The sequence below is a fragment of the Opisthorchis viverrini genome (assembly GCF_000715545.1).
Source record: "Opisthorchis viverrini unplaced genomic scaffold opera_v5_51, whole genome shotgun sequence".
In the NCBI taxonomy this organism is placed as follows: Eukaryota; Metazoa; Platyhelminthes; class Trematoda; order Opisthorchiida; family Opisthorchiidae; genus Opisthorchis; species Opisthorchis viverrini.
The window spans coordinates 653,841-678,549 of record NW_008751707.1 but is presented as its reverse complement, the minus strand read 5'-3'; the positions used below and the strand labels follow the sequence as shown (position 1 = coordinate 678,549).

At 45.1% G+C, this 24,709-nt stretch overlaps 1 protein-coding gene across 1 annotated transcript in view; it reads left to right on the top strand.

Annotated features, from left to right (window-relative positions):
* The window catches only part of T265_13272 (hypothetical protein), a gene marked incomplete at both ends in the record, with an annotated part of 41,335 nt that overhangs the window by 5,347 nt on the left and 11,279 nt on the right, over positions 1-24,709 (top strand). Inside the window, 8 exon segments of the mRNA XM_009168069.1 lie at positions 304-763; positions 887-1,246; positions 6,702-7,104; positions 12,984-13,610; positions 13,730-14,057; positions 15,413-15,543; positions 16,643-16,811; positions 23,843-24,349. Of these exon segments, the coding sequence (XP_009166333.1) occupies positions 304-763; positions 887-1,246; positions 6,702-7,104; positions 12,984-13,610; positions 13,730-14,057; positions 15,413-15,543; positions 16,643-16,811; positions 23,843-24,349 (2,985 nt within the window).

The following is a 24,709-nucleotide window of genomic DNA, read 5'->3' as shown; positions in this document are numbered from 1 at the left end:
GGAACAACTCATACTGGAATTTCCCAAGGACCACTGTAATAAATTCACGATTCCTTAGTGGCTGATATTTTCCTTCCTCCTCGTCTGGTGCATACCACTGTGACTGTATACATGTGAATGATGTCATTTCATTTTATCGTGATGTATCTCCACCTGTTCTTATCTTGAATGCTTACCAGCAGATGTTCCGTGCGTTGATATAGTTTTTGAGAATCCTATTGACCTTTGGGATTTCGATTTATTCATTTGGTTAAGGTGCTCTTCTGACAGTTATTTTTTGCTCCCCCCTCTCTCGGGTCTTAGACTCTTCATCAACTTACCTATGACGAAGAGGATCGTGCTAGACTGAACGAAGTCCTCAGCATGTTGACGAAGACGCGCTCTAGCGTGGAACGTGATCTCTCGAAGCATCCTTGGGTGTGCTTGCAATTGACACGTCTGATTTCTACCGGTCATCTCGGCGGACAATTTCGCTCCCTGTACATGGATCTTCTCGCCGGACCTAATACCCCGCCTAGTCCAATTAACCGCAACATTCCATCCTCTCCATCGAATGCGACAGGCTCGAACGGACATTCATCACCCGGTGTGACTGGTACTCAAAGTTTTCATATATTTGGTTTCCCTGCTACGTCTACTTCCACAGATTCGATTCCGAGTCAGCAGTGTGTAAAGGCGGACGAAATTGAGCGCCTTCTGGGAGGAAGAGAAAAGTTGCTATCCAGTACTTCTGGTAAAAGTATCATGGGAGATTTCGTTCTTGGTAAGCTACTTTTGCCCTTTTTCTGTGAGTTTATAAGTGTAAGGGGAACTGCAGTGAGCTTCTGAATGTTGGACGCAGCTCTGATTTCTCTGATCAGTTTTTATCCGACCGTTTTTCTTTCAGAAGGAAGGATCCACCTAATGACGGAAAGCAAACGATCTTCCGTCGAGCAGATAGCCTATTTATTTACTGGGATTTTGTTCATTTGCAAGTGGCAGGAGCGTCGGTCGGCCCTTAATCCTGGGTCGGGTCAACTCCAGTTACTTCGTGTCAAACATCGGATTCCCTTAGATGCTATTCATGTGAACGACATCCCTCCGTTGGTCCAACCAAATTTGCCCGCTCACGTCGGCAACAGTGGAACAATTACTTCATCTGCTGTGGGTGCAGCAGTTTTGGCAGCTGCTTCTGCTGGTCATGGAGCTGTGCAACATATGGCAGTTGGAATGGCACATCCTGAGTTCCCAAACAGCTCCATTAGCAGTAAGTAATCTTCTCGTCCACTGCATTAGTATCATCAGTACGTTGAGTTATTCTTTACCGTGCTACCCGTGACACTTCTCAAAATCCCTCTTGATTTTAAGCGTCTGGGTACTCAGCCTATGTGCACATTAATTTATGGTTTTCATTCTCACGCTTGAACCTTCTAAGAAACACTTGGGGGACATGACCGTAACATGCCAGCTCACTCAGTCGATGTGCCGCAACCAAGATGTAATGCCTTTGACCTATTGTTTTTTTTCAACTCAGCCGGTTTGTGGTATGAAAATCTACTTGTTTTGGAGTTTGTTTCAGGAAGCTTTCAAACTTGTTTTTTTTTCGGTTGAACTGCTTATTTGATCTGCTGGTCGACTTGGTTCCGTCATATCTGCGACGTATTTCACAATAACCCTCGGCTACTCTTTACCTCATTGCTTGACAAGATTAGCCGCACGGAGTGTGACGATTGACCACCATTCCAATATTGGCTTATCAGGGGTTTTGTGTTTGCTGGTTCGCTGTAGGTAGAGTTTTATGTATGATGACAAATCTAAAGACAACCATTTGAACGGCTCACAGGAAGGTCCGACAGTGAATGATTTGTAAAAAGAGAATTAGTTTAGGATCGCGGGGAAGTTTGCAAAGTACCTGCACCGAATGATCATAGTTCGCTAATGAAATGAGCATTTGTGTCTATAATTATTATCATTGCATTGTTACTTATGTGTGGGAACTAGATTTCAAGCGTGGTCAGATAGGGTGTGATGTGACGTAATGACGGGTACAGCAACAGGGTTCAAAACTGTGAATCAAACCTCATCCGGTTGTCAAGTAACCAAGAAATTTCACCAATCCTCCCTTACAACTAATACTAGCTCGTATTTCGTCGCAACGCAACTGATCCTACCTAATTTCAAACAACCACCAGATTTGGAAGAGAATGGTTGATATCCCGGTGAGGATATCAACCACTGAAGATTCGCTGGGGATTTTCGCTTACGGTCGTGGCGTTCGAGTTAACCGTAGATATTCAGCTAACGACAGTGGGTGGTGGATGGATCTGCCAGTCCTTATGAAAGGCTCTACGGATATGTCGCTAGCAGCGGGGCGAGGAGGAGAAAAGCGATCGTATAGAAGAGAACACGGGAGGTTTTCAGCATTAGTTGGTTTTCGCTTACCTGCCTTGCAGCAAGCAGGGCCAACAGGCTGATGGCATCACGCGATGGCTGATGTGGCATTAGAATGTAAGTGTGACTTATGAAAGGCTCTACGGATATGTCGCTAGCAGCGGGGCGAGGAGGAGAAAAGCGATCGTATAGAAGAGAACACGGGAGGTTTTCAGCATTAGTTGGTTTTCGCTTACCTGCCTTGCAGCAAGCAGGGCCAACAGGCTGATGGCATCACGCGATGGCTGATGTGGCATTAGAAAACTTGTAAGTGTGAAATTCATGGTTTTACGTGGCCCGGAATAATGCCAAGGCACCAAGACCTATAGCCATCATGAAGAGACTGGACCTGACCGTGGTGTGGTGGCTTGTTTCCCTCCGCGACCCACTAAGCTTAATGGGGGGAGGGGGTGTCGTGCGACACTCGCGAAGTCTCATACGACGTTGGTCAATGGTTAGAGGTCTGACGACCACAACCTCCTGGCCCTCCAGGTTAGGATTCGGAACTTGTGTGGCGCCTTGTTCTGTGAAAATAGAAGTGCGCTTGCATTTTCCGCCAAGGACCGCTACCTTAAGGTCAAGCCTTTGAGTCAAGGGCTTTGCTTGAGGACCCTTATCGTCTTCTTGTCTAGTTCTGAGCGCCCCGGCAGTGTCTCAGCCCAAACAAGAATTTCACATACTAACAAACGCATGCCACGTCGGGCGTCGCGTGGTGCCATCCGCCGGATAGCCTTACTTGCTGCATACGGATGGGCGGGTAACTGAAAACGGACTATTGCTGACGTTTCCCTTTTTCCTCTTCGAAATATCTTCCCTCCTCTCTTCAACCCATTAATAGCTCCCTCCTTGTAGGCCCAGCACTTAGGACTGATGATTCCGTTCGTCCTGCGCATCATCCGGCGCTGACATCCTCAGATATCTCGAAATCAATCGTCAACTCTCGACTCTCAGTCTCTCTGGTTGATTCCAATGTCCGCACTCTGAAGCAAGCAGCACAAGAAGCTGCTCTTGCTTCCTCCACGGATTCGCCTGACATTTATGTGTGCTGTGTATCAGAAACTAGAATTCAAGATACCAGAATAGTGGATGAACTAGCCGCCCCATCACTCTTCACTCGTTTCCGGCTGTGATCCGGAGACTGCTGTGGCAGGGTTTGCTTGGGTTAGTATCACCATTAGTTATCGAGCAGTAGGATCCTTGCTTGACTGGATACCCGTTGATAGTAGCCTTTGTGTGGTTCGTCCTGCAACGTCTGTGACGGAGTTTCACAAGCGGGAATTTGTTAGCTATCTGTTTGTAGTGTATGCTTACTCCCAACTGACTAACTTTGACACCATGAAAGGCGCCCTGTTGCGGCGAGCTTAAAACTCAGGTATTGTTGTGGTTGCCGGGGATCTGAATGCACAAGTGAGCAGGCTTAGCGCATCCAAGACTCAGTTAAGTGATCGACGTGGATTGTACTCGGTACGTACGGATAACGGTGAACAATTGCTTCAGCTATGTGTCGACCACGGCTTGTTTTCATGTATTACTAATTTCCGAAATAGCTGAAGTCGTCTGTTTACATGGTTTTCTCCAACGGCGTGCCGACCACGAACTCAAATCGATCACATGGCTTTTAGTTACCGAGAGTGCAGGTCAATCAGTGACTGATGCTGGTTTTGGAATCCACATTTGTGGATTCCGACCACGCACTCGTCCGGAGTCGCTTCTCCCTTCGGTTTCCAGGTCCGTGTAAGGTGCGGACAAATCGCTTGGCAACTAAGAAATCCGGCTGTTAAACGAATTTACCGGAATTGTCCCCTAGAGTCTGTTGAACCTACTCCACCGTGGATGGAAGAACCCCAGAAAGATGCTGTGCCTGAAGTTTATTTCACCTGAAACCCACTCATCCGATCCCCGGAAATCGGTGAAAGAAACTATCAGGAAGGTCAGTTTCCTGAAAGTAAACACTGAATGCCCGAAATCTACTGAGACTTCCAGCTCCTTTGGATGCCGACCAGGCAGACAACGCCCCGTCGATATGCAGCGCGTCACAGCCTTGTATCAAAACCAGACAGTGTTAGTCAGCGTTGGACCGATTTCAGACAGTGTCCCTCCAATGAAATAGCTTGAGACCGTTGTATTTTCGCGCTCGCACTCGCTTGTTCTGAATAAAGCTGTTGTGTTCCCTCCGGGGAGTCTTTTTCTGGCACTAGGCACTGGAGCGGAGTCAGCAGTCAGATACAACAGATTGGCGAATCAGCAGATATAATAGAATCGATCCAGGATCAGAACTGAGCGACCCTCTTGGATGAAGAAGAACGCTGTGGCCGGTGGACCGTATACTTCGAACAACGGTTAATATCGGCTGGGGAGCCCACGCAGGACCCTGAATAGTGAACACGGAACTCCTAAGACCTCCGTCAGGTTGTAGAACATCATCATGCATCCACGCGATCCAAAATTTTAATATTCCTGGATTTCCAAGACGCAGTCGACTCGGTTGACCGGTTTGTTCTCATTGACACACTTGCCTATCAAAGAATGCCCAGAATTTTGTGAACATAATAAGTCCCTTGTATTTCCAGACCTCCGGACCTGTGAGAGTATATGGAGAGCTCTCCAAAAGCTCCCGTGCACAAAGCGGTGTCCGTCAGGTGTGCCCGATTTCTCCCTTCCTAGTTCAGGTGCTGGGGAGTCTTTAAAAGCCATGTGTTCAAATGACCGCGAACTAAAACATTGTTGAACTGGAATATGCAGGCGAACTCTTTCTCGTTTTTCTCGTGACACCTTAGGTAAATGCACGTATCTGCAAGGCTCGGGTCTCATTTACTAATTTGAAACACATATGGCGTCAAAGCGATGTATCCATGAATTTCAAAGTTGTGTTTATCAGGCTACAATACGGGATGTTTTGTTGTATGGCTGTGAGAGCTGGTCTGTTTGATCAGCAGAACTGAGACGTCTCCAGGTGTTCGATAACCGTTGTTTGAGAACCAATGCTCGTGCGAGTTGCCGTCAGTGTATCCGTTAGGAGGCTATTAAGAGGGATTACTCGGTCCTGCAACGGGGTCTGCCATTGAAAGATGTGTCCAGCATTGGATGCTGCGTCGGTTAAGTCATGGGTTGTTCTTATCGGACCTTCATTTGCCGAAGCGAGTGCCGTTTTCCGTGCCCAGTTCAGTATGGTGGATGCAGAGAGATGACGAAATAGGGCTTTCACCTAATTCATGGTTGTACGGTAGCGGAGCATCAGTGTTCAACACGGATGTTATGCTGTCGATGATGGTGATGAATGCCTGTAGAGGAACAACGTTGCCTCAGGGTGTCAGACAGTGAATCTCATTCTCGCAGGTGTTATTGAAGAGAAGTCTTTTTTAGGACGATAAAAATTTTCCACGGTGACCCTGTCCCTAAAGTCTAATTCAGGTGTGCGCACGACCCAACGTAGTTGTGGCCTATTCATACAGTCCGTGGAATCCCGCATTACAGTTGCCGATCTGTGCACGAGCACGAGCTACATCACGCGTCATATGGAAGTTTTACGGCCAAGATAACCAGGGCCCATATCTGCAGTTAGTTAGCAGTCAATCCAGACGTAGAAGGGATGGTGTCAGATTCCCCGCAATTTGTGCTGCTCTGTGTGTGTGTGTGTGTGATTGCAATATTAGTCCCATGTTTCTGTGGAGATGGAACATAAGTATGTCCTTCGGGTCCTTCGTCCCACCATCGGCAGATAGTTTCTTAAATGAGAAAGAGAACTAAAGGAGATACTAATTCGATTGCAGAAAACCTTTTCTTTTTTTTCCTGCTTCCTTTGTCGTTGTCATCCAGAGTGTGTGCTGTAATATCAACCAAACCTTGCTACGTTGATATTCACTGTAGTAGTGTTAAACGGTCGACTTCATTTCGCAGTATTCCTCAGTGCACGAGAAATGAGGGCTTTGGCGTTAACAGGTGACGTCCATATGTGATGCTTTGTGGACGGACCAGGAGCGTCAGGTCAACAAAATATCATCAGTCATGGCGGTTGACCTGTCCTATAATGTAAAAGAACCACAGGTGTTTCCTGCTTAGTTTTCTTGTGAACATTCTCGTCACCAATATTTGGTAGCATTAACAGCATTTTCCTATGGGTTATTAATTTTTTAGTTCCCTTCATGGATAAAGAGCTCCTTATTATAGTGGTGAATGTTTCCTCTCTATTTTGATGGTAGCGCCAACACCTACCTAATAGTTTCCAGTTTTTGCGATTTTATTAAGATCTCATTTATACCGCTAGATTGTTCGTTACTTTGTTCACTGTCCAGATCTCATTGTTTCTGGAATGAATGGCTCCATCACAAGTCAAGCGAGTTTGGCTACGATTGGTGGACACGGGCTGGCAGCATATCCATATACATTTGAGTTGGAGTTTGTCAGCTCTCCGCTTGCCGCTACTTTACAAAGCGCCGGGGGTATAGCCGTGGAAAACCGTCCTTGTTGTCAACACTCCCGTCAGTTGAGCCCTTCGAAATACAACAATACAACGTCTTCTGGTGTGGATGCTGATGACCTTGTGCCAAACTCAGAGTGTTCAGCGACCGCGAATACAGCTTTAACCTGCAGTTGCTTCCCTTCCGGTTCCCAGGTTCGTCGCATTTGGCTTGCCTTTCGAACACCAGAAGAGAAGGCTGATTGGATGGCCAGTTTGCTGAGTATCCAATGGCATCGGTGCGTACATGCTTTTTTCTGCGTATATCTGGTATGGTGTTCGACTTACAGGGGAACTAAAACCAACACGTACTTTCACGATCGATTTCTGCCCGTGAATGATCGGGTTGATCGCAATGCCTCACCGTGAATTTTGAATGGTAGCTGGTTAGTCCCTTATTAGTCCAGTTTCGTTTTAGCAAGTCAATCTGTTTTCGGAAGAAGTGCCAATAACTGCTGCGGTCGGTGTAACTCTTATCCCCGGCCATGAACCGCTTCAGATAACAGTGGGATGTTAAATCACCTAAAACTAAAATTGTAGCTTTTAAGGTAGCGCGCCCCCAATTCTGACCACGCATCTTGTGTCGACCATTGACAGTTATTGAACCTGATCAGCTAGTGTTCTACATGCGCGCGATGCGACGTCTTCAGTTTTTGAGGCTCTCAGTCTCCCACACGATTTAACGCACCTCATTTTTTTGACACTAGCGGAGTCCTGTTGTCTTTCGGAAAGCCCTTGGACATGAAAAAGATGGAAATGCACATTCGGACGAATTCCGAATTCTGCTGGAGGTATCACTGGTATCATGCTTCGAAGAAACTATATGTGAAATTAATTCTCTCACAGAAGTTAATTTATATTGAGTTTTTTCTCGCCGCTTTGTGCCCGTTACTATTCATCTCGATGTATCGTACCGTTTTTCCACTACCGCGCATGTTTCTTGCATCATGGGGTTGGGACTTTCATTCTCGAGGTTGTTGAATCTCCCTAGGGTCACCGATGGAATGCAAAACGATGCGACCAGTGTGGGCTCGTTTGGCACCGACTGTTTTCGCTTGTTCCTGGTCCAATCAGCTTTAACGGAACCTTACCGAATCTGTAGGTTGATGCAAATGAAATAGATCGAGTAGCTTCTTGGGGAATGGCGTTCCACCTCAGCCTTGATAATGTGTTCGAAGTAGGGGCTATATGTTCTTTGGGAAGTATTTAACAGTGAAGTTAAATAGGAAGACTTGTCTGTTGCGTATTACCTGTTCGCGTTCATTGTTGCGGTTGTGCCCTGTAATCATGGATTATTCACTTTCACCGTCACGAAGAGAGTGGAGAGTGCATTTCCCCCCAAACACCGCTGCCTTGCGGTTAGGCTTTTGAGCCAAAGGCTATGGTTGAGGACCCTAATCGTCCTCCTGTCTAGGTGTGGGGGCACTGACAGTATCCCAGCCCACGTACAACCTACGGCAGTGAAGCATCAGTGTTGAACACTGACGTCATGCTGTCGATGATGATGATGATAATGATTCACTTTCACGGACTTTGTTTATTTGATTATGGCTCAGGCCACTGAATTTTTACGATTGAGTTATGCTCTGGACATGCTGCTGATAGGAAAAGTCATTGATCTCCGGCCTACCAGCGACCGATCGGCGTAGATTCCATACACGATGATACTCGTTATTGACAGCAACGCCCGTGTGAGGGTACTGGTATTTAACTATAGTCATCATTGCGATCGACTGCCGTCATTCTGGACGATACCGTCACCAAAATCGCCACCTTGATCATCATCGTGATTATTACTCATCTAGGACAGCAACACCAGGGATGAATGCTTGTGGGATGTCTCGGTGGCACGAACTTATTGACCGGAAGGTCTAAATCTCAACTGCTCCTGTCTAGATTTGGGCAACCTGACACTATATAGGTCCTTGTGCTTCCCCAGGGTGGTATGCCATGCTACAGCTGGTGTTTTCTGAGCAAGATATGTATCGTTGTATTAAAAATTTACCAGCGACTGTGAACACTCCAACCGTTACGCCCCTAAAACTGGGTTTTCCAAAATGCTCATTCAGGCACTAGAAAGAAACTGACAGCACAATCGCCACCGATATCAGTTAGCCGCCATTACTTATAACTCATATAGCTACGCACCTAGACGGGCACATGTTCCCCAAGGTAAGATACATGAAAAAAAACAGTATTACGGTGGTCATTTCGTTTGTCAGCGTTAGTGCTTTGTCTCGGTTTTCGAAGATTTCGACGACATCGCATACGTACTCCAGATCGACAAAGTCATCACAAGCAACGATTTGAACATCGGGGCTTTGAAGATGTTTCAACCTCTTTGTGATTGTTGTTCATGACGAATTCAAACACAAATGGGGAAAGTGAACGTCTTCGCCGAACGCCACCTTTTGTTGGGGAACTTTCGGAGAGATCTACATACGGTCTTACATGCCCGGAATTATCTGAATATGACGGTCGGATTATATTCGCCAACCGCAACTGAGCACCAAGCACAGGCTGCACACCTCCGATGAATCGGTCAGACAGCAACTGCTTGCGTGAACTTCCGTCCTGTCCTGGCAGGGCAGACTGGTGGGAAGCACCGTCGATTCGCATCCCGGTCCCATCCTGGCCGCTTCATAGACTTTTGGTGGTCCACCGGGATAACTGGGATGACGTGCTGCTCAGGTTTCTGCTACCTTGGCAGTACTTTCTAATGATCGACCGGGTAATCAACAAAGAATTGGACCTGCGGTTTTCCAAGGTTAGCGTCGTGTTTGGAGTACTTCAAAAACGTACATGGATCATGGACATGAAAACCGCAGTGTGTCATCCTATTCTGCTGTCCACCTTAGTGTGACAGCGAGACATAGACGGTATACAGGTGAAAGGACGAAAAACATTCCCCGCGAAGTCGTTTACCAGCGTACACGAACTAGGTAGGTACAACTCTTCGGACAGAAGAGTGAACATTTCATGCGCATAGTCTTTAAAATGTGAACATTCTTACGTGTTCTCTTAAGCTTTCCTGGATATTCAGGAAAGGACTATGCACATGTGTTGGTCAGATTGGAAGGTGACAATTTGTGGAATGTAGGGCAGCTTATTTCACGAGTGGCTGCGTTGGTTAAGCCACGTACGAAATGCATTTCCAAATAAATGCTGTGTGAACAGTTAAAGAATGCCCTTTGAGACATGGAAAAACCCGCGATATAAATGCACTAATCAGGCGAGTTTGAGAAATCCTGACTCTGATTTTAAATCTTGAGAAAGTTTGGCTGCGTAACCCGTGGACGCATTTGCGTGTGCAAACTCTGACCCATGCCGCGTCAATCGCAATGCATCGACGTGTAAGTTGAGCCAAGCTTACCCCAGCTCCTTACTGATGGAACTATGTTCCCTCTGCACCTCTGTCGTCTATTTCTCATGACAACCAAAATGCTTCATCCCACTGAGCCCCTGAAAGCTATCGTCATATAGTATTGTGTGAGGGTGGTTGCAGTATTATGGTGATGCATAAAGGAGTTGATGGATGGCACCGGCATCTCATAGTTTATTGTGGTCCTATTGCCCATTGTAGTGCCATTATGCTTGGACCGATAGGTGGCCATCAACAAGGCTGTGCGAATTTGTCTGCCAATCAAAATGCTATTTGTACAATGGATCCACAGGCTCCACGCAAAATGTTTGTGTTGTCGCAAGTATGAGAAGACGTCCAACCCTTTTTGACGGACAAATTCGTATGGATATATTTCCTTTGCACTCGTAGAACACCTTGAATTAATGTGTGTGATCATCCTTACGTCCGATTCGGTTACTCTAATCAAGCGGTTTGCATTGTTCGGGTGTTTCATTCGCAATCCTTAGTGTAGTCTCAAGTACTGCTTCATCTTCGTTTCATATCTTTATTCGATATTTTTCGTAATGACTTTTTTGCTCAGCTTATGCTGTATCCATTTATCAAAGTGGATTTGGGTGCAAGTCATATTTCTTGATCCGTATTCAGTTTGTCTTGGTAAATTCTCGGTTCCAGCACATAATTTCCATTTGAAGATCAATTTACTTGTGGACTTTGTGGGGTTAATTCCGATATGCACCTCGACCTGAACACTTTCTGGCTGGTGAGTGTATTTAAGCTGAAGAAAACCGAAACTGTTTTCTTATTTCGGGTCATCATCAGTGGTTATCTTCGTCCGTATCAATACTTAGGCTCTGACCATCTGGTGTCTGAAACCATGTCACAACTCCTGCGGAGCACACTAGGTTCACCTGAATTGCCACGTCCGAACCGGCAGACATCTTTACACTGGATTGGTACCTACATGTTTGACGCCATGATACTATTATTTTTTCGCTGAAACATTACGATGTCCGCGCAGTTTATTGAAGAGGACTTATGAAGCTGATAGGAATCGCTAACGAGTATATTTTTCATTCCTTTCGTTTTCATTTGTTCCGTCACTACGTTGTTTATATATACTCGTTTTAGTCCCTTACTCCGATACATTCGAACACTTCCCAAACTCGAAATACCACTGCGCCTTCCATCTCCGAATGTGTATCGGTAAGCGTCACCGTTCATCCCTGTGTTCTTGTAGTAATTCGGTAACCCCCTTCCGATATCTCAACGGTTAAGGCGCGAATTCACTAAACGGAAGGTCGGTCGTTCGAACCCGACTTCGACATTTCGACTTTGCAGATCTCAACCCTCGTACGTCCTCCGTGTGAAGTGGCAGCTGTGCCCCGAAAGGGGGTTACAAATCAACTATTATTATTATTATTATTATTACTATTATTATTATTATTATTGGGGAGGCGGAACGGCTCAAGTGGTTGGAGCGCGAACTTACTAGCCAGAAGGTCCGTGGTTCGAACCCGACCTCTGCCTCCCGACTTCCCCTGTCTAGGCTTGGGCAACCTGGCAGTATCCCAGCCCTCATGCTTTCTTCGGGTGGCATGGCACCTGGGCACCGAATGGGTGTTACAGCTGAACGATATATTATTATTCTTATTACCCCTGGCGCATTTGAGAAAATCCAGTTACATTTTGACTGGTCTTGACAATCGTGTCCGAAGTAGTATCACCTAAGTATATCGGTGCCGGCTAGTCCGCATCCTTCTAGATTTGATGATTGATTTTAATGCATCTTTTTTTTCAAGGCGGTTAGTGTGAACTTATCCTCATACTTTCATCTCATTTATCTGTGTGCTGAATCGCCTGAGAGGCTAAGTCGACCGCGGTTAATTTCTCTTGTTTGAGTATTTGTTGAAACTTTTCAAGTGCGTTTCTGTTTGATTAATGCTACACTTGTTGCCAACTCAATCATTGTTTATAGGGTAGCTTGACATTGCGCACTCCGAAATCCTCCTACATAACAAACATGCTAGGAGGGCATGGCGACTAACGGGAACCTGGCCCCAAATTAAACTAGGAAGGCGTAATGGGACACACTTTTATCGTGCCTCCAGGCCTTCAAAATCTGAACGCTTGCGAGCGATATCTGCCGATACTTGAGCACCAGACTGATTTCGCTCTCACTAAAATGCATTGGTGGTTGGTGTGATTAGCAACGTTCAGACCCGAAGGTCACCGTACTCGTGGTACCCGGGCGATGAAGACATCCCGTTTCAACTAAGGCTCTAAAATTCAATCGCCCTTTGAATCCGTGGTATACTGAGAACTGGTGGCTCGGTCCTCGGCATGTTTCTCTTAGTAAACGGCCATGTAAACCACCTAGTGTGCTCCTGCATGTACGTCATCAATAACTGGCGTTTCTTATTCCTCTTTTTGACTGAGTTGCGTAAACTAGCTTGAAAAGCTATCCAATATCGCGTAAACAGGTTAATTACTCGTTGCCAAACACAACTCTACTGTGACGTCTACGTTACTTTAACTCTGCTAAGATACTAGCTGACCTAGGAAACTAAATTTGGAAGGGAACTTGTACTACCCTTGTTTTCTCACGGATTTTGATTTTTTTTCGTTTAATGAGGTACATCTCTTTAGGTATACCGTTCGTCCCTTTGCCATTTTCATTGGTTTCGTTGCTCGTTGCTCCTGCATGATATCGGTATTTTTTGTTATCTTTCCAACATCGAAATCTTGTTTTCCAAGGTTCGCTCAACCGGATACATCGGAAAACGTTGTGTTTGACAACCCATCGTCTCTGAATCCTAATGAGAATGTGTGCAAGTTTCCGGATTCATTGGACTCATCGGAAGAAGGAATCGATGGTGACGATGAGGTTTTGAGCGAGGCGGAGGATTTCTTAGATAATTCCACTTCGGCGGCATCCGCTCAGTCCACTAGTCAGTTAGGGAATCCGAATGAAGATAAAAACCCTCCAAACCTTACGACAATAACAGTTACGTCAATGACTCATCCTGGACCGTCGCACCCTTTCGGGGGTTACGCCACTGTTTCTCCGCGAACGAATTCTGCGGGATATTCACCACTATTGCACCCGCAAATTCGAATGGCCACACTGGAAAAATTGATTGAACGGTTGACTTATCCTACCTATTTCGATGTACGACTCGTCAATACATTTTTGTTGGCATATCGCCGTGTGACCACTCCTGAAACGTTTCTGGAGATGTTGATCGAACGATTTCGTGTCCCTGACCCGGAGTTTTTGCCAGAGGAATTCGAATTCGACGAAAGCAAAGGGCAATTGGAGTCCCCTGCCCAACATATGTTGAAACGTTTCCGATCAGGGTACAAAAAACGGGTTCAGACTCGGTAAGTAGTTAGAAATGTTGGTAGTTTCACTTTCTGACACGTATCTTCTACCCAAAAGCAATGTCGTTCTCATTCAATGCTGACAGCTTTCTCCGACTCGTTTGTTTGCTTCCTTGCAGAGTTCTTATGGTACTTTCCCGATGGGTTCGAAGCCAGCGCTATTTTCAGAACGATTTTCTTCCAAATCACGATTTGCGCCGTCGACTTTCTGAGTTCTTGGCTTCCATACAGGTCCGACATTTGAGCGCGTGCGTACGTCGAATTCAGCAGTATTTGCAGACACATGCTCAGGAATCCCCTCCTGACCTAGCTTCAGATACAAATGTTCCCCGTTTGACTCTGGAAGGTTACACCGAGGTGACTATCCGTAGAGCTGGATCACTGTCCAGCCCCGTTCGTTCAACCACGGATTCCTCTACCGAATCTACTGGATTGGACATTACTGCTGTACGTTTAAGTAGGCTATTTTGCTTGCATTTCTCAAAATTTTTTTCAGCGGCATTGCTATATATGATTTCATTTGCATGATGTTTAGGCAGGCCTGTTGGCGGAAAACTTTTTCTCAACAGTAATTCCTTTATTTGCATTCAGGTTTCCAAAATTTCCGCAACATTCCAGATAAGATCTCTAATCTGGATTTGCTAGTTGAGAGTGGCTGTAGAATCGACATCCTGAGGCTTTTCAGAGGTAATCGTTGAATGTTTTCATGCTGGTTTAGGCCGTCAGTGGCGATACTTGACCAGCAAATCCTAAGGAGCGAGTCGATTGATCGGTTGCCGACTTGTTACCGAATTGTGGGGCCGATTAATTATATTACTCAAACCGCGAACGTTTGTCTGTCCGAGTATGGTAATTTAAATGTGTTCATGCTGCTTTGGTGGAGTAGTACTGAGCCGTTGGCCTGGTATGTCGTGCACGTAAACTTTTTGAGAGCTACCGAACATCGGTAGAATATATTCAGCGAAATTCGTTGTCAAATCGGTGTCGAGGAGGTTTATTTTTGCAAGGCCTTCTGAACAACAGTTTGCCAAGGTGATTTATCCTATCGATTCTTCCCTTCAGTTTGTACTACATGTCTCAGTCATTTTCAGGTCCACCTTGCTAGAATCCATGAAAAAATTACCGCATCCGGTCGCCCCGTTTCTTTGTGCTAAACTCTCGTCTATTCATCTGCGTTCGTTCCCTTTATTAACGCTTATGACTTCACTTAAACGAACGTTATTGATGTCACACGGACCTATGTATTATTTCTTTTCATTATTTATGTTGGTCCTTATTATAAGACCCGAGCTGCAAAGAATCGGAGGACAAAAACCAACAATCTTGCGATGTTCCATATTTGGGAGCTAAACCATACAAGATCCCTACAGCTGAAATGTGACCCACAGCTAAAGCCTCAGCAGCACTTTACCGTGGTTCCTACCTAGTTAATTGGCATCTGATCGGATCAAATCATTGCTGTTCCGTAAATGCCGTTTTTTAATGACTGACTTGTAGGCAATTGACCGGCTTATTGGCTCTGCCTATCACCACACCTGCCTATCTGTCGTCGTCAGAGTTCTACCTTCGTGTTGCGCGTGGTCAGTGTTCTTGCTAAACGGCGCAGACTACAGACCGAAGGGATCATACCTAGCATTTCCCACCGAGTACATATGACTGGTCCTTACTTTCTAGCTGCTTACTTTCCAACGCAAGTGTCTACTGTGGATTCTAGGATGGCTGCAAACATGTGTTATCATAATCAAGGTCTGTGACATACTGGCAACCTGTTCTCGTTCTTTCCTTTCAATATTTTCCCGTAGATCCATCCGTATCGTCTTGCAGAGCAAGTGACACTGTATGAATGGGAATTGTATCGAGCGGTCCAATTCTGGGAAGTTGAAGGACGTGATCGTGTTGGCAATTCTACTCCGAATTTAGACCGATCCAAGAGGTTTTCAAATCGAGTAAGTGCAGGATTTTAACGTCGCTTGTCCAGTACAATTTCTAGCAACACACCGATACCCAAGATGCGTTGCCTTCCTGTGGCGGCGCTTCGACCAGAATGTAGGGAACCCTGTGTGCGAACACATTGCCCCATACTTTCTCAGAGTTTCACTACGATGGACAAATTCCACTTCAGATAAATACTTCACAACAAGTTGTTGTCAAGGGTTCCCTTTGCACCATTTACAAGTATCACTGACTATACATATGCGTATGTATGATAACCTTTGCACAGGCGTTCAGCGATTCGAAAACTGCTGCCAGTCGAATCCGCTTCGCTCGTCAACCATTCAGGAATGGAATCCTATGCTGTTTTTTTTCGGACAACAATGTGGGACGACTAGGCGACGGCGCTATCACAAGCATGTTTTGTGGAGATGGATATAGTGATATGGGTGATTTCAGTATTCTACTGTAACATTCAAACGCACTCGGAAAACAGGCATGAGAACCACCAACTGTTCAGTTGTGTTCCATTTGTCTAATTATCCAATGAATGAATAAAAGTATTTCACAAGCCCACTTTTGGTGTTTCAGAATTTGGATTAGATAGTCGTTCTGATACCTTTCACGTGAATTTGTATGTGATAGTTAGGATAAAAGGGGATGTATTTTGGCCTGACTAAATGTAACTAATGTAACCGAGCTTACTCGCTTTTACTACCAGAAAATAAGCCCCACTTCCTTGGTGACCTAGTGTAGCATCTCATCTTTATTCTTTTACCGTTTTTTGTACTGCTAGTCCTTCAGTCTTGTGTCGGTGAAATATAAGCACCACGGCTCACCTACACCCACTGTCACGCCCTGACTGGTAGTACAAGCACTTTTCTCTACCCCCACACAGCTCTCCGGTCAGTTTCTAATGTTCAAGCCCCTGTAAATTACATAAGATAATAGCTACGTTGGTAGCTCCAGTGGAAGTATATTTGTCGCCTCTTCACTGAGCTTCGCCCTTGATTCACAAAGGTCATCGAGCTCGTGGGTTAGGTTTTTCTCAACTCGGTACTCAAATTTCCTACGATTCTCGTCTTTTCTTTTCTTTACAGTTTCGTAACTGGTTGGTTTATGCATTCTGGCTGNGATCGATGCGTCGCAATTAAACGTGTGATTGACCTCATGTTGATCATGGAGAGAATGAATAACCTACAAGGTAGTCAAGAAGCCAAATCTGCCTTAATCAGCGCTTCGGTTTTTCGGTTGCGGCGATCTTTCGAGGTATGATTTTTTAAATTAAATTCCACTTTGGGTCATTTGCCAGTGGCATGTTATAAAATCTTCAAGGATTTTCCAAGCATTTGCTTCTTATTTCAGCAAAATTAAATGAGAATTATTCGATGAAGCCGTTCCAAAGGAAATTATTTCTGTGCAGAACTTGCGACTCCAGCGGTGCAGTGATAGAGACTGTTGCGTAAAGCTGGTTGCTTTATTCAAGCAAGCACCGTGTATGTTCATTGTCGATATCTAATGACGAAGGAGATCGATGGTATTGTGTCATTCATGTCCTTCATATAATTCCCATTGACTGTAACTAGGAGAGTGGTAATCTTTTCAGGAGACGACCACACCCGAAAAATCAGAAATCCTTTTCACCAAGGTAGGCTTCGCTGTTCGGCGGGAGGCAGTCCAATCACCCGTTTAATGTTTTACAAAGATGCCTGATTAAGTGGACAATATTACTGATCAGTGTTGATTATTGATGCGACAACAACACCAATGACAGTTTCCTACCAGTGTAGGAAAGGCAGCTTGATTAGTCACGATGTTCGCCGTCGTCCTTGTCGATGTGTGCATGTGCTTTTCCTCGAGTCATTTTTGAGCACTTCCTCGTCGGGAAACCACTCCAATTTTGACTGTGCGAATAATTTTCTAAATTCTATGCCGGTTCGTCTTCGTCTCCATCCTCCTTCCTCGCGTTTCTCGAGCGAGATATGTATCATCGTATTAAAAATTTACCAGCGACTGTGAACACTCCAACCGTTACGCCCACTAAAACTGGTTTTCCAAAATGCTCATTCAGGCACTAGAAAGAAACTGACAGCACAATCGCCACCGATATCAGTTAGCCGCCATTACTTATAACTCATATAGCTACGCACCTAGACGGGCACATGTTCCCCAAGGTAAGATACATGAAAAAAAAACAGTATTACGGTGGTCATTTCGTTTGTCAGCGTTAGTGCTTTGTCTCGGTTTTCGAAGATTTCGACGACATCGCATACGTACTCCAGATCGACAAAGTCATCACAAGCAACGATTTGAACATCGGGGCTTTGAAGATGTTTCAACCTCTTTGTGATTGTTGTTCATGACGAATTCAAACACAAATGGGGAAAGTGAACGTCTTCGCCGAACGCCACCTTTTGTTGGGGAACTTTCGGAGAGATCTACATACGGTCTTACATGCCCGGAATTATCAGACGATGAAGATTCAGTGACCCCATAGGCCTCGGTACAGCGGGATTGTGTAGTTTGTACATTCACTACGACCACCGTTTTCGAAAATGGATTCCTGCCAGTTGCCTGGGTTTGTCTCTTTTCCCCATGTGGACGCGAATAGGTTAGAGAAGTTCCTAGTCAGAAATTCGCAGCCCTCTCTTAACAGAACAGGTGGAAGGCCGCCGGAGCCAAGAGTATGATGACGCTTGAGTAAGAGTATACACTTGGACGTCTCCGAGACTGAGGAGGGCTCCATTTTCCATTCCACTTTCCTGTTACAAGCCGACATCCCAGATGGGAATTACCATGTGCTCAAATGGATTGTTTTTCGATGTCGTCTGTCCAGCCGTCCACATGTAGTCCTTCACCGGATTTCTGAGTTTTGTGATACTTGATAGTTTTACTGACAATAGACTTCGGTGGACCCTTGGAAGTAATCATTGTGGATACCTGCTGACGCACTGCTCACTGTTTCCATTTTTTCGTCTTCGCGGTTTGTGCACATTTTCACTTTTACCTGCCGTTGAATGATGCGTGGAGATCAATGTGGTTGCGAGTGGAGAACATGTATCGCGGAGCCTCCAGCAAAACCACATTTTGAGAGGTCCGATGTATGGAGAAGACTAACGGGGTTGTACCAGAGATACAAGTCCCGTAATGATAGACAGCTTTCGACGTTGATATCCGGCATCGGATCATCAGGCAGGTGTTGAAAAAGGTTCGAATAAGTGAAATACACTTATTGTCAACCAATATGATTTTGACGGGAAGCACCTGGAACCCAGCCGAATCTTTCGTTTTTCGAGCAGTCGAGGAGTTTTCAGCAACCTTCTGAGTAGTGCATCACGTCTGTATAGGGTCCGAATAAGTTATTTTGCTTTTTGGATCCATGAGCATTTCACTGTCCAGACAGTGACTACCTGTTACGTGTCCACCTGAAAAGCAACAGTGAACAGGTCCACATAGGTGTTTCAGATGGAGTGCCAGAAGTTGGTTGTTGCTCATGTAATTCTCACTCCTTATACCTGGTTGTGTTTGAGTGACCACGCAGTTCATTTTTACCCGTTTATCTCTTGAAAGATCTTGAAAGAAACGTCATGCCCTTCTGGGGGCACTTCACTGCTTTTGTGATTCATGTATGATATCCAGTACACGACAGTTTCGATCGTTCAGTTCAATACACTTTCTCCATGTCGTATTGCTGTTTTACGATGCACTGTCTTGCCTTCTGATTTGAGGTTTGTGGTAACACTCTTGCGGCCAACAGACTAAATTTGCGCACTGGTCGTTCAGAAATTTAACCTATCCACAGATGGCACTTCAAAAGGTGTTTTGCTGCAAGGATTAGGTATTTCAGTCAATGTGCAGTTAATTCTTTTTTCAACCGCACCTTCCAACATTTTGTCTTTAGAGCCTCCACTATACGGGTGAGTCTTCGACCGAACCCTGTTGCAGGATTCACGGTATTGTGGTCGATACTTTCGTCGATAATATCACATTATTTCCTTCACCACCTAGCCATTCATCTGTTCACAAGGAAGCAGGTGGAACGGGTGAACTGTAGGTTTTGGTGTGTGTTGACCGGACCAATTCAGTCACAATTAGGTCACAATGATCACGTAAATGGAACTGAGGATACGAAGACATAATGGAAGAGTGCCTAACTCACAACCTGACTATTTTACCATTTTGCAGTTGAAAATTTTGCCACAACTTGGATACAAGTAGAGTTACAGTGGCAACACGTATTTCATACTGGCTGACGTAACCAGCTATTGTGGGATCAGAAAGCTAAACACAGTTTCACTGGGAATTCGGAGCACATGAGGTTTCAGCTATCCGTACACTGTGTTAAGTTTTGTCGTCAGGACCATCGGATTACTGTGGTCACTTTTAACTGCTTTTTGTGCCAGTTTGTTGACGTGCGGGTTGGCCTCTCTCCGCTTCACCGTACTTTTGAAATAAATGTTCAATATGTAATGGGTGCAATCACTTGTAAGGTTGACGGCACGAGCTTGCCAACCACGATGGTTGGGATTTCTTCTCCTTTACGTCGCAGATATGTCAGTTCACTTGTTCGTGTAGATTAAATATGAAACAAACGACAGCGGAAAACTGTGAGTGGTGTATGAGGCCCTCGAATAGAGGTTGACATAAACGGAGGTCTATCAAGGTATTGGTTATTATCTGACTGAATATATTCCACAGACCTATGTTTTGTCTTGAATGTAATTATCTTTCTTTGACGGACGTCGCAAAACAGATGGCACAGAAGCGAATAGCGGCTGCTATTCAGTCAAGTGAAGATGCTTTCGCTCGATAGCACAGCAAGTTATCCACCCCTGACTTGTCAAGCTGTAACGTCCGTGCCGTCACGATAGATGTACTGGCAGAAGCGGAAGGAATGACGGGGCATTCTTTTGAATCCGACTACTTGCTTTTCGGTTCGTATTTGTGTCAGGAGAAAATACATCAATGTAGAGGGAATCCAGCTGCTTCTTGTCCTGCTTGCTTCAGAGTCTGAAGATGAAAAGAATCTAGATAATCCAGTTTTCGGGGTTTGAAATTGGATTTCGGGTTGTTTAGGGCTGTTACCAAAGTGCAGTGGTGCGCATTTATCGCGATATTTAGTGTAAATCGAGCAGAGCTCACAGTTTCAGTGCAGGATCCTGAAAGCACAGTACGTTGGGCTGAAACGATGGAGAAGGAATACTTGAATTGCTCGGAGACCGCAGTGGTAGCCTTTCTCTTTTCACTGCCGTGCTGTTCGGGGCATGTAGGGTGACCCGGTCGGTGGCATCAGGTGACAGTCCATGTGGTAGGAAAGTATTTTTCGTTGTGAAATTCATGTTTGTATGCGGGCTGATGGACTGTCAGGACACCTACACCCTCACAGGAGCATCATTAGCATCTTCAACTGAAGCCTTTGTCTGAAATACCTGATCTCAAGGCAGCTGGAGTTCGGCAACTTCATCAGCAGATCCTTTTGTTTTCTACCTCAGAAGATTGTCCGTCGTTGGTATTCTTATTGGATTCACGCCGCTCATTTGAACAATCTTCATTTCCTGGCGTAATTTCCTGTGATACAGACAAAAAACAGGCACAAGTACTGAATGCATCATTCTTGCTTTATTCATAGTGTGTGTATCTTTACGACACCTAGCCGCAACGCTACAGTACTCAACCGTATCCTCTTCAACTTGACTCGACCACCCTCATTTTCTATGGGGACAAAACATTCTTCGAACATGTGTATTTGAATTAATTGTTCGGTGGCCCCACATTTCGCGCAAATGACGCACGAACTTTTACTTAATCTGCTCTCCATTGGTGGATTGCCTAACACATCCAGTCGTCACCTTTACAGTGATGACCAGTGAAATGGTACGTTACTGTTCACCATGTTGTTAACCACCGGAATTTTGCAGTGACATGACATCACAACAAAGCTTGTCTTGGTTGACACGCCATATCTGACTGTGTTAGTTACATATGAATCAGTCGCTTAGTCTTTCTTTGTAACCTCCTCTAGCGCGCCAGACACGCGGACAACCTGTCGACCAGTGACCGGGACTAACAACTTGATCGTTCGTTGGTTCTGTCGTGTCACTCACACCTCTCAGTGTCGTTGTGGCTTGGATACCGTGCCACTAGTAGTTAGGTTTTATCACTGTAAACCGCCTGCTTTATCCTCAGTCACATCACTTCCGTCCAGCTCCTCCTAACTCGTTTGGCTAGCGGGCTGTTGGCGTTCGAACCAGTGTCGCCACATGACACTTGACCTCGCATTAGAATCACTGGGATAGTGTGATTTCACACTGTGTATTCTGTCCCAGTCAGCATAAACATAGTTAATAATCCTTCAGATTTAATATCTTTTCAGGGCCTAGCTGCCACACAGCCTGTCAGGTTGCCCAAGCCGGGGGCAGTCCAGGTTCAGAGTGTGGGTTCTAACCACAGACTTTCCAGTCAGTAAGTTCACACCTTAATCACCGATCTATCTCAATGCCAAAGCAAAGCTATTATGAGCAACTTACAAGGATTTCAAAACCGTTGTTCGAAGGCTCAGAATATTGTAAGTGTTGTCAGTCCATCCTAATGTCAATGATACCTTCTGACGCAGTTATTACCTGACCTCCGATCGCTCGCCTATTAAGATACTCAGCAGGTTTCTTTTCTGGAGATCGAAAAAAAATTTATTATACTAGATATTATTTTCTACCTTCCTACACTGAGCGTCTATCGATGCCTTATGAAAACTGCAACACGACACTCGTAAAATAATCCCTTGTGTTATCACGGTCCAGTTCTGAATGAAGTTCGTGGTTATTCTGTTCTGATGCTGACCCGTTGCACTGTAGTACTCCTCCTTTAATATTCACTTCGAATTAATCATCCGCCACCGATTTACATGTGACTCCGTGATTATGTAATATCCACGAATGACAGGTTTAACGAAGACCTTTGGATTTCTGTTCATCAACCTAGTTTTTCTTTTGTAGATTCGTTATTACCGTAGATTGAAGTCGCCGACGATCTTCTTTTCGAATCAGCGCCTAATCAATCGTTTTACGGGGAACCCACACTATGTAACTGTCAGTTGTGACCACTAACTGACTTCCTAGTGTATTAACTAATTACCTGACCCTAATAAGCGTTGCCAAGCATTGATACCGCTTCGGATCAGTGTCGGATTTCATTATCATTTGTGTACAATCGCATGTCTCAATCAGCTTCATCCCTTCACAACAACATTCCTCATCAGTCTTGCAAAATTGAGTCCATAAGGATGTTTATGGGACCCTCGTTTCTACCTTTATTTGACTGTATACACTCATTTCCTATGTTTTGTACCAACGGAGAAAGAGTGCTTCACTTTGAAGCAGTTTACTGTCAGTTTATTGGAATTCGTTCAGTCTCCCACTGCCTGTAACCTCCCTAAAACGGATGCCAAATCCCGCGGAAAAACACTAAACTGGCGGTAGATCGAAATCGTTTTCCGGTTCAAATGGTTCTGTGGCTGAAACTTCTAATGAATCTTGCTTTCTTGTTGATGGCCTTCCCTTAGTTTCCTTCAAAAACGTTTTGCGAGGGATATTCGCATTTGTCTTGTGATACGCAAAGTAATGCTCCTTGTTTACAAGTAGTGTTTACTAAACTTTTAATAATATTGTTTTGGGCTTAGCAAACTTTTAACTGCCTCTTTTCCTCCCTAAGCAATCAGTTACAGCTTATTAGATGAAACCATCCAACTGATTTCTCACGCCAAAATGATTAACTTATGAAAACTTTTATATCATTCAACATATTGTTCATTAATTAAGCCCTCCCGAAACACTGAACTTAGTAGGTGGACGGGCAATTGTTCAGCGTTGTTGATATTGCCTTATCGATACTTTTTATCTTGAGGTTCATCAGTACGGCTCCTTCCAGAGTGCTGGTCTCTGTATGAGAATCGCGTCCTGAGGTTTCTGGACAATGCGGTCATAGAATCTCCAGAGGATTAGTCTCGGTTGAGGACATTCTTGGGGATTACTGCACCGTTAAAGTAGACATACTCATACCCAAAAAAGGCTTATTAAGTTAATTAAGCAATCAAAGTAAAATAGCACAGTTCTTTCCAGCCTGTCGATGGGATGTGTAAGGCACTGTCCCACACCGTTGCACAGAGGTGTCCGAAACATACTACCAATATGTGAAAGTGTTTGGACATTTACTAATCTCGGTCCCCGTAAGTTAAGTCAGATGATCTCCTAACGCCATGGGATATATTGGATTGTACGCAACTCTCCTCTCTTTCCGTTATCTAGGCCATCGAGCGAAATAAACACTACCGGGAGGTAGTTGCTCGCTTGCGTCGAGAGAATACCTGTGGAACGAAAGGACGCCATAAAAGCCCCTTCCAGTCATCATCCTGTAGCACTGGAGCTAACCAGACTAGCTTGTTTGGCCTTCCTACAACTCTGACGTCACTCGACAAGTCTAGTTCGAGTGCAGGATTATCACAGTCGATTCCGACGGGTGTCCTCGGTTTACCGTTTGCCACTCGATCCAGCAAGGCACATGAGCGACGAATCAAAGCACTGGAAAAGCAACATGCCTCAGGCATCGCTTATCTGCCTTGTGTGCCCTTCATTGCAGCCGGTGTGATGACCCGTCTTATACATTTGGATTTACGACATCCAGATACAATTACCACAAACTCTGGAGCAGTGTTGATCAACTGCTGGAAACATCAGCAGTTAGCTGAAGTTGTTGAACGATATTTGGCATTCCAGCGAATCCCGTACTCATTTGAGGTGAAGCCGGATATTCGGGTGAGTTGCGTCCGTGAATGATTCCACCTGAACAATTACATGTGGTAGGTTTAGCTGGGTTCACCTGGAACCCAGCTGAATCTCTCGTTTATGATGTTCTCAGGCAACTGAATGTGCTGCACCAGGCCGCCTCATGTTTCAGTCGCTACGATATTTGAAATATCGCGATACATGTATATTTGTAATGTACTACTCAAGGTTGCTGAAAATCCGTCGACAGCCCACGACCGGTTTCGCAGTCTCTCGAAAGAACCAAATTAGTTTGCACATGAGTGTATATTCGCTAATTTCGTGCAATTTGGTTTCAAGTAGAACATAAGGTTGACGGAAACCCGGGGACTGCGCCTACCTGATGAGCCC